The sequence below is a fragment of the Vitis riparia genome, chromosome 12 (assembly GCF_004353265.1).
Source record: "Vitis riparia cultivar Riparia Gloire de Montpellier isolate 1030 chromosome 12, EGFV_Vit.rip_1.0, whole genome shotgun sequence".
Lineage (NCBI taxonomy): Eukaryota > Viridiplantae > Streptophyta > Magnoliopsida > Vitales > Vitaceae > Vitis > Vitis riparia.
In genome coordinates, this window is record NC_048442.1 from 1,928,260 (window position 1) to 1,938,685 (window position 10,426).

General features: G+C 33.0%; 1 protein-coding gene across 1 annotated transcript; it reads right to left on the minus strand.

Annotated features, from left to right (window-relative positions):
* Nucleotides 1-929: 929 nt before the first annotated feature.
* On the minus strand, nucleotides 930-9,045 carry LOC117926830 (protein FAR1-RELATED SEQUENCE 11). Its single transcript, XM_034846121.1, has 5 exons — nucleotides 8,957-9,045; nucleotides 8,301-8,408; nucleotides 6,863-7,881; nucleotides 5,749-6,192; nucleotides 930-1,977 (listed from the first exon to the last, which is right to left on the minus strand). The coding sequence occupies exons 3-5, from the start codon at nucleotides 7,838-7,840 to the stop codon at nucleotides 1,363-1,365; spliced, it is 2,037 nt and encodes a 678-aa protein (XP_034702012.1). The 5' UTR covers nucleotides 7,841-7,881; nucleotides 8,301-8,408; nucleotides 8,957-9,045; the 3' UTR covers nucleotides 930-1,362.
* Between the last annotated feature and the right edge of the window lie 1,381 nt (nucleotides 9,046-10,426).

Consider the following 10,426-nt stretch of genomic DNA (forward strand, 5'->3'; position numbering starts at 1 on the left):
AAAAACAAGAAACTATAACATTGTTTGAAATGTAGCCCAACTTTTCATATTCCATTGTAGAATATACTAATATCATATGATTGAAGTTTATGTTTGAAAATTCTATTTTAAAAAAGTTTTTATTAAAAAAATAAAGATGATCATAATTTTTTAGATGATTTAATTAGGCAAAAATGTGTTTTCCTCCTTACATTTGATAAAAAATGGGTATCTTTATTCCTTCAATGTGTAAATAAGTCATCTCAATTCACGTTGATGGGTCATGTTTGTGTCATGTCAATACCTAAATATTCTATTCAACAGATCAACATAAACCTGACATAACTCGACATAAATAATATAAACTCAAATACTACATAATTATAAAAAAAAGTAACACATCATGTAACTCGTTTAAAACTTAGATCCACTATTTAATAATCAAAATGACTTATATCTTATATAAGTCTATATGATTTATATTTCAACCACATATTTATAACTCAATTTCCTATTTATTTACAAACAAATTTAAAATGAATTAAATATGAGTTAAATAGTTTAAAATTATAATTAGATTAATCAATAGAATTCTTAAATGGGTCAATTCCAATCAAATTTGTGTTATACAAATTGACCAGAAAACTGTATATTTATTAAACAGGTTATCCATGTCAACCTGAATTTGACATAAACCTAATTATATTCAATTCAAATCCAAGAAAAATGTTGGTTTTGAGTCATATTAAACTTTATTACCCCTAACTGAAAGCTCTGTATAAAACATTTCTAAAAATTCTTATCACAAACAAGGTCTTAGAAAAGAGCTTTTGCCTTTGAAAAAGTGAGTCCAAACAAGCCCTAAACTACCTCAATTGAAGGATGTGGTCTTCTCTCATGAACCTAGCTTATCTTGGAAACTTGAAAAATTAGACTGGGAAACTTGTTTCAGAGCTAGAACAAATGAGGAACAAGTAGAATGAGATTGAATCTGCAAATGACTCCAAGGTAATGTAACTTCTCATGACCAGTACAGTTGGGCATACACAATGCAAAAAATTTCTTTTCTTTTTTCTCTTTCAACAAACAGATATTTGTACATATCAGACACATGGGAGTCTCTGGGAAGAGCAGGGAAATAAATCCATGTCTGAGAAAGACAACACCTTGTATTGGTTTGATTGCATGTGAGCCTACAAAAAAAGTGTCATGCAAAGAACTTCAGGCCCCAGGGCAGCTTCCCAACCCTGTAAAAGCAGACATTCTCCCAAATCTTGCTATACAGAATCGACCCAAGTTCCTTCCATGACCAGTTGTTCATGGGTTTCCCTCTGCTTCCCATGAGTTTTGACTATGTTAAGGTGTTTAAGGTATCGACTCAAATCAAAGATTCCTATGGATGGGAATGTCTCTTGTACCTTGTATTGAAACTGGCTGCTCTCTTATCCGGGACAGAAGGATGGAAACTTGCTCGGTTGCAGTGTCCAGTCTCTCCTTGGACTTGGCTGATTCGGTTACAAGAGTTGATACCATGCTCTGCAATAACTGGACTTTTTCTGCATGGTCACTTGGGATAGTATGAAAGAGCTTTGTGGATGATGTACTAATGCGCCGCCAGCGGACAGGAAGATACCTCTCTGGTATTTGGAAGCAATTTCCTGTTGAGAGAACTCGAAGGGCATGCCTGCATAGGATTCCAGAGAAGTCAAACTGATGGCAGCTGCAACTTATGATGCCTTCCCTTGGAACCCAATACACTTTCCGACCTCCCTCTAGTTTGGTATGGTGTCTTACAAGAAAACCATCTTCCATGGGAAACGAAGCATAGTGGGTAGCATAAACAATTTGATCTTGGAGCTTAGTAAAGGCATAAGGTGTGAGGATTGTGGCAGCATGGGATTCCATTGGCGCCCCTGTCTTCAGGCAAAGGTTTTGGAGATTCTGTTGCATTGTTTGTTGCTCTCCAGCCTGATCTTTGAAATCTACAGCAACAGCTACCTGTTTACCTACAGCTATATCAGTAACAAGGAAAGATTTCCAACCAAACAATCCAAAGACAATAGACCAACTATTAAGCAAAATGACACAAATTGGATACCATCAACCAATCCAGAACTCCATGAAGGAAGGAGATTGCTCCAGTTTCAGACACCAAAAAAGGCAAAAAAAAAAAAAAAAAACCGAGTTTCAAACATAAACTAGACAACAGACAACATGCTTGCTTCTGTAATTCCAATCTTCCAGTTTTTTTCTATTCACTTTTCTACTTTTTGAGGACTTGTTTGAATCTCAACAAATAGAGAGGAACTGAAAAGTGACAGGAAAATTGAAGGAGGAACATGTTAAGAAGAAAAGAACACGATGTTTTATTTTGTTGATTGTCCAAGGAAAAAAGCAATGAAAGAAAAATAAATTACTAAGGTATCATTTGGATACACTCCTTATTTTTTATTTTTAAAAATAGAAAATAGTAGTAATATAAAATTAAGGAGCACTAACACAATTTTAAAATTATTTTTTAAATTTGACCTAGTAAAAAAAAATTTTTTGATAGGAAACAACAATGAATTATATTGAAAAAGGATTTAAGAAGTACAAAAGAAGGATGAGGAATCCTCCCACAAAAGAGATCTAAACATAATGAATACCAAAAGCAAAAAGCTATTTGGTAATTACACAAAGCTAACTTTCCTTACTAGTCCACACCCTTGGAGCTACACACCGCTAGCCAATCTAGTTGAACCACATTAAGGAGAATGCCCTTAAAAAACATGGTGCAAGAAGCCAAAAAAGAAGCAAGGAAGTGAATGGTATCCCATAGAACCTCTTAATTCCTTGCCTTATCCTCAAATATTCTAACATTTCTTTCTCACCACACAACCCTTATAATTGATGGTCATCATGTCAAAAATGCTTCTTAGGGGGACCCAATCCATCTTGGCTATTCAGAATAATCTATGCCACAATCCTATTGTCAAGGGACAATGTAAGAAGAGATGATTTGCCAATTCTCCATGCTTCATACACAACTTATAGATGTTAGGACTGAGAGCTTTGTAGGGCCTTCTCAAATGTAGCAAGTCATTAGTATTTACCCTCTTGTATGCCACTAACCAAATAAAGGACTTAACCTTAAAAGGGACTTGAGATTTCCAAACAAAATTAGTAAGGAAAGTTGGAGATGAATAAAAAAGGTGGGACAAGGTTAGAAAGAAAAATTTGACTGTAAATAACCTTGAAGAAGATAAACACCAAGATCTTGCATCTGAAACTGATGGGGTTAAGTGCAAATAAGCAAGAGAAGGCATGAGTCTTTCTAATTCTTCTATCTCAAAATTTTTAATAGCTTAATTTTTTTATATAGTTTTTAAAAATCATTATCGATTAAAGATAGGCCTCTAAGACTTTCTATATTTTAAATAGGATTTACTAATATTTTTTGTTTTTAAAAATAGAAAACAAAAATATGTATCCAAATGAGACCTAACAGAACTTGGTCCCCTTATTTGGTTGTTGGAAGAAAAATAAAAGAAAAAAGAAAATAGACAAAAAAAAAAAAGGTGGACTCGAACATCGTAGGAATAGAGATGTGGGAGGTTCATTTGCCATCATCAACTACCTTTTAATTTTTAAAGATAGTGAGTTAATATTAATTATCACAAACAATAGGAATTTAGCACATCAAAGATCAATAATACTAGCTTGTCAATACGATAATAAAAAAAATTAAATTACCATATTACTCTTTTATTGAAGCTCTCTACTAATTGATTTCTTTGTTTGTACAACTCCATACTTTACCTAAAAGAAAATATTGAAGTCTCTAGCATATTCCTCTTTTATAATTATGTACTAATTGATTTCTCTATTTGCATAAGGTCATATTTTTCCTTTACCTAAAATAAAATATTGAAACCTACATAATCGGTCTAGACCTAGGTTTAAAATCTCGGCCGAGAACGGTAGGACTCAGCCAAGTTGTATCTGCCTCAGCCATGGCCAGTACCAGACCGATACCCAAGTTAAAATTGGTGGGGAAAATAAAAAATAAGGAAAGTTCAAAGCTGATTTTCATTTTCATCCTTCAAACCTAAGCTTTTGCATCCTCGTGGGGGTATTTTTCATCGAAGTAATGCCTTCAAACTTCAAAATGATGTGAGAAGTTGTCATTGAGTTGAGAGTAGTTTTTAAAGTAATGGAGACATGAATAGAGAAATAGGTATTGTGAAGAAATATTGTGAACAACTGTTTGAGAGTTGAACGGGTACCGTGGATAGAAGATGAATAGGGTATTTTGTAAAAATAGGTATGTAGGTTGTTGTAGAGAAATGATAGATGAAAAAGGTATTTTGGATTTGTTGCAAAGAAACAAGAGAGAGAGAGAGAGAGAAGAAGGGGGGAGGGATTTGATGGAAATAGGAGAGAAAGAACTTCTATTTTAAAATTTTGGGATTATCTAAAATTTGGGGATTTGGGATTATCTAAAATCATTATAAATATTTAAATTTATATAAAATAAATAAAATATAAATATTAATACAAAAATTCTATTAATTTATTTTTTTAACTTATTTATTTAAATGAAAATAAAATTAATAAAAAAATCTTTTTTTTATTATGGTTTTATTTAGAATATATTTGATAGGAAAATTGATATTTATATTTTGAAAGGTGTTTCATGATTATTTTTTAAAATTTTCAAAATATTGAATTTAAACAATATATTATATATATAAAAAATTTACTAGTTTTATCTAATATTTAGTATGGGTGATAAATAAAAAAGTTTTAAATTTATTTTAATATGCTTCTATCCCTATATGAATAATGTTCTCTTTATATATTTATTAATTTTTTTAGTCTATGTGATTGTATTTATTTTTGTAATATATTTAACAATTCTATTAAAAATTTTGGAGTTCCTAATGTAACATATTTTGTGTATCGTCCAATGCTGATCTGAGATATTAAGACTGATATTCCTTGGAACCCTCCAAATCAATGACTAATACCACGACTTTGAACCATGGTCTAGACCAATTGATAAATGAAGGTTGGAATGCTAGGGATGGAAAAGATAGAGAAGAGAGGGATTGTTGGAAATCACCTAAGTGACGGTAGTGGCCAGACCAAAACATTTGGAGGTTGGCAGAATGATGGTGATAACCTGTTGGAAGCTACAGATGATCACATTTAAAAGTGTTGCAAGACAGGGGAGAAGAAGGTCTCTTTAGTCCAGAGACCCCAACAAATCTTTCCCCTCTCTTAACCTTCCCCACCCTTTTTAAGAATAAGGAAGAGAATTAGAACTTTCCTCTCCTCCTTTGTATTTCCTTTACCTACACTTTTCTGTACCAAACAAAGAAAAGAGGTTCTCCTTACAATTTTTTCCTCTTGGTAAGGGGATTCCAAGATGCTAAATGACAGACATTCTAGATGCTATTGGTAACCTAATGAACCTGAAGATGTTGGTATTAGAGAAAACCTAAATCTTTCTATACTTGGAGATTTATGGCAGTGATTGACCTAGGAAATAGAAATCAGAACTTACTCAAAACCATAATCCAATTTGGAATCCATGTATGCATTAAGGCCAATACTACAATGATCACATCCCAAAATCTTCAATTCAATTAAACCAAAATGAAAGAATTAAGTCTTGTTTGCAAAATTCTGTGTACAATTATGACATTTATATATATAACACAAACAAATGACAGCAACAATTAATTTAATTGAACATAGTAGCAATAGCAAGAGAGAACATACTTGTTCTACAAAGTGTGCAAGCCGGGTTTGTGCACTCAAAAACCGTTGAATGAAAGCATTAATTGACTTTGATTGGCCAGTTGTGGTCATTCCCGCAAAGAAATGGGTTCTCAAGTATGGCAACGCCCAAAGTGACCGTAAGGCAAACAAATTGGCCACATGCCGGTTAGTGTGTAATCCAAACAAATTGACCATGTCCCTCCATCCCAGTTCAAAATCTTCAACAGACTCCAGATTATACAGTCGATAGAACTCAGCCTTCCACTCATTGTATCGTTCACCCAAAACAGCATTAAACCAGGATGGAAATTTTGCCACAATCAGCCAAATGCAAAGTGCATGTTTAGTAGTAGGCATTTCCATGGCTATGGCATCTTTGAGACACATATTTTGGTCAGTTAATATCGTTTGTGGAGCCTTCCCATTCATGAACCCCAAGAATGCCTTTCATATTTGTAATACAGAACACAGATGATATAAAATTAGTATTAGTAAAGCTCTTTGAGAGGAAATATATGTGCATTTGTATGGGCAGAGGGTTCATTATCAAGAATAAAGCAATTCCTCTACAGTCCAACAAGAATGACAAGAAAGAACAAACCAAAAGAACGTAACACATAACTGAAAGTGCTCATCTGCAACAAGAAAATGCAATCTACATCATTCATGGGAAATTTAATTTCATATGAAGTGGATAGAACAACCTATCAAAAAAAATATGAAGTGGATAAAACAAACATGGTGGATAGTTGTTCTGTGCCAACATGGCCAATTTTATACGGTTCTTCAATTTGGAACTCAGAGGATATAAACTTCCCAGCAGATCATGAGGCTCCCAGCTTTAATATCAACTAACTAGTGGACATGGCCTAACACATGACTAATCCAATCATTTCTAACCATCAACTGCATGAACTGTCTCGTGACTGCTAGCCTATTAATCATAGCTATCAAAATTGAAACTTACATTTCCTTCCCAACCCCACCCTACTTCTTTAGTTTTTGGCCAGCCCAAAAGTGGTATTAAGTGGATCAGGAAAAAAGGAAGGTGACCAGATGTGAAATATTAAGTGATAAGCTGATTCAGGAAAATATTTTATCTTCACTCCATTACCTTCAATGCCCATGAGAAAGATCTCAAATTTTCCTCTCGTAGAAGCACACAGCCAAAAAAGCAAGGCATACCATAGTTGTTTATTCCAACCCATATCCCAAGCGGCATGTCAAAAGCAGTCAAGCGATGTGTTGTATCAAACACCACTGCATCACCAAAGACATCATATGACTGGATTGATGAAGCATATGACCAAGTAATATTCTCTAACCTGTTGCTTGGATCTAGTGTGAACTCAAATTTGAAGTTTGGATCCTTATCCTTGATGTTTCTGCACATTCTTAACAAGTCTATGCTCTCATCCTCCGGATCCAGTTTCCTGAATGACTGAAGCAGATTCCTCACATCCTTCTCAGTAAATGGCAAATATCCAGGCTCCACACACTTCTCAAGCTCCATGAGCCTCATCATTTGCTGTACTGAAATTCCCGTTTTGGCAAACATTAAAATCCGACTCTTGTCTGCATCTGATATGGTGCGATACGCAGGAAGGAAACGAACTTGGTTTGGTTCCAAGAGTTCATGATTGTGATGGTTTGCAAAGCCTGTGACACGCCATTCTGGTGCTCCTAATTCTGTTGTCTTGCTTATCCTCAAGTAAGCTTGACATCCACACCGTGAGGATTTCCTATTTCTTTGAGGTTTACTTTCATTTGAGGTCTTGATAGGTGTGTTGCCTGCACGATGACAGACAAAGTAGCGTCTCGTGAGTCCTTTGCCAACACCATCTTTTCCTTCTGTGCGGTGACGCCGGATTGAGAAGCCGCATCGTTTGGCAAATTCACTATAAAATTCATAAGCTGCATCATGAGTAACAAATCTTTGGCCAATATATGGGATTGCATCAGTTGTGGTTTCTAGCGAAAGCCTCGTTTCATCAGGTGATTCCTCTGTGCTGCTCGTATCATCCAAAGACAAAGATCTTTGATCTGAAGGGTCATCGTAAACAACTAGCATCGGCCCAGCCTCTTCAGACATTCTATTATTCTCAGTAACCCTCACAAGGGCAAACTAAGATCCTGCACATGATAGTTTATCCACAAAAAAAAACCCACTTAAGTGGCTCAAGTCCAACAGAGACAATCAAATTCAAATGATAACAAACCAATAAGAATACACATCGTCTAACGTTTTTTAGTCAGCTGACAAGAATATGTTATAATAATTCAAAACAACAGTGATGATATAGTTATTAAGGTGCAAAATAGACCGACAAACTACTTGTTAAAAAATAATATTGCAACTCTGGAACATACACTGATGCAATTAACAGAAGTTAACAGCTAGCATCTGTCGTATGTCACCCCAAAAATATTCAAATTCAAGCACAGAATCATAACAAAAATTTACTTTTAGATAGATTAAAAGACAAACTCCAAAATTTTTTTACCAGCAATTAGATATTATGATTCTATGATCTAAGTTATCTAAAACACACCTTCAGTGTTGACCAGTGAAAGCTTGAATTGTCTGGTCAATTGAGAAGAGAAAAGGGTGAAAGGCCTTGCAACAAAGTATTGCATCTGACCATGGATATCACACACATCTGCATACAAATGAGAGAAATCGATCAAAATTGAGCTCAGTTTCATCATACAATTCCATTTTACTAAATCCCAAACAACAATATTCACATTTTCAAAACCATTTCCCACATTTTCCCCCTAACCAAACGTACCATTCCCCACCCCCCCAAAATCAAAATGGAACCCTCCCCTGATTTTAAAACCGAAAACCCAAATAAAAAATTCTTAATTCACACCAAAATTCAACCCAATTCAAGCTCCACCAACTCCCACCTTCATCACTAATGCATTGAACATCAAATTCACCATAAATTATAGAAAAGTCTGCTAAAATTACATTAAATTTCTAACACATTTCCAAAAAAAGGTAAAAATCTAAAATTACTCACAGAAAATTATACAAATAGCTGAATTGAATCATATAATTTCTTCATATCTACCAAAAAAAAAAACAAACAAACAAAAAATATAAAACTACAAATGAATAAATATTTACAAATTTATATATATATATGTCTATATGAAATTTTAGAGAGAGAAAGATTTAGAGAGAGAGAGAGAGGGATACCATTGATGGAGCAGTGGAGAGGGATGAAAGGAGCAAAAGGTGGTGAGCAGAAAAATTTTGTCTGGTGATGAACCCTAATTTGCGCTGGGAGGTGATAGGACCATTTTATATCCTGCGCACGCTCTTATCCGGCGCCGTTTCTGTTTCCAAACAGGTCCTTGCCCCACTTTAGGGTTTTCTTATTTGTGCGTCCAAACAGGCTCTTTCTTCCTATAACGACTTCCTCCGTCCTCCGTCCTATGGTTTTATTTTTAAAAATAAATTTTTCTTCTTTTTTTTTCCAAGAAAAAATGATTCTTTTTCCGGTGATGGTCATCAACGAAATGGGTATTGATGAATTTAAAATTCAAGGTTTTTTTTTTATTTTTTATGTTCGTATGTAATTGAAAAATCTTTTTGGAAGTGTGTATCTGAAAAGTAGAAGAAATTCTTTTTCAAAACTATTTTTAAAAATAATTTCTATTTTTTAAATAAACAAAACCCATAAAGTTTTATTTAAAAACATCTTTTGAAATTTTATTAATTTTAAAAATAAATTTATGATGTTTTTAAATGTTTTTTTATAGTGTTTTGGAATATAATAAGAAACAAAACAAAAAAAAAACAAAAATTTGCGTGGCTACGTGAATAAAGAATGTTTTTTCCATAATAGAGGAAGAAAATTATTTTTTATATTTAAATTTTTAAATAAATTTTTTTCTTAAAACCAATTTAGAATTATTTTAAAAACTAAGAGTTTGTTTAATCATGTGATTTAAAAATAATTTTTTGTTTTTAAAAACAAAAAACTATTTTTAAATTTTTTTTTAATATTGTTTGATCATTATTTTTTTCAAACAATTTTTAGAAAATAAGTAAAAGTTATTTTCACCAATTTTTAAAAATAAAAAAATTTTGAAACTTATTTTTAAAAACTGATTTTAAGTTAATGAATAAAAAACGGTTTTAAAAACTGAGTTTTAGAAAAATATGGTCAACCCAAATTTTCAAAAATATTATCACATAGATCTGAAAATTTGTCATCCATTGGAAATGAATATTGTTTCTAAGTAAAATATTAAAAAATTATTTCTAATTTCATCCTTCGTTTAACCTTATTATGAAGCCACAAAGATGACCATTAAGCTCTCAAGATTGTGATGAGAAATTTTGAGCCATAATTGGGATTGTCAATGGACCAATTGTCATAATTCCCTTAGATAACTAGTCTAATGACCCTATTTTTATGACAAAAGCCCCCATGAATTTGGTAGGTTGAGCATTCAATTTTCGTTAATCATGGAAATCCATAAGATTATGTGGTCCATGTCACTATTTTTTTTTCCTTTTTTAAAAGTGTAATTAGGGTTTCTAAATGGTACCCCACATGGATAGTTTGTTTGAAATTTTAGAATTAGCATCAATCAATGACAATTTTTTTTCTTAGATATTGTTAATCAATAATTTATCCTCAAACATTGCTGCACATTG

Coding starts and splice junctions, on each gene's coding strand:
- LOC117926830 (XM_034846121.1), bottom strand. CDS start 7,840: ATGTCTGAAGAGGCTGGGCCGATGCTAGTTGTTTACGATGACCCTTCA. Junction 6,193..6,862: donor CTTTCTCATGGGCATTGAAG/GTAATGGAGTGA, acceptor CAAATATGAAAG/GCATTCTTGGGGTTCATGAA. Junction 1,978..5,748: donor TTGCACACTTTGTAGAACAA/GTATGTTCTCTC, acceptor GTAGGTAAACAG/GTAGCTGTTGCTGTAGATTT.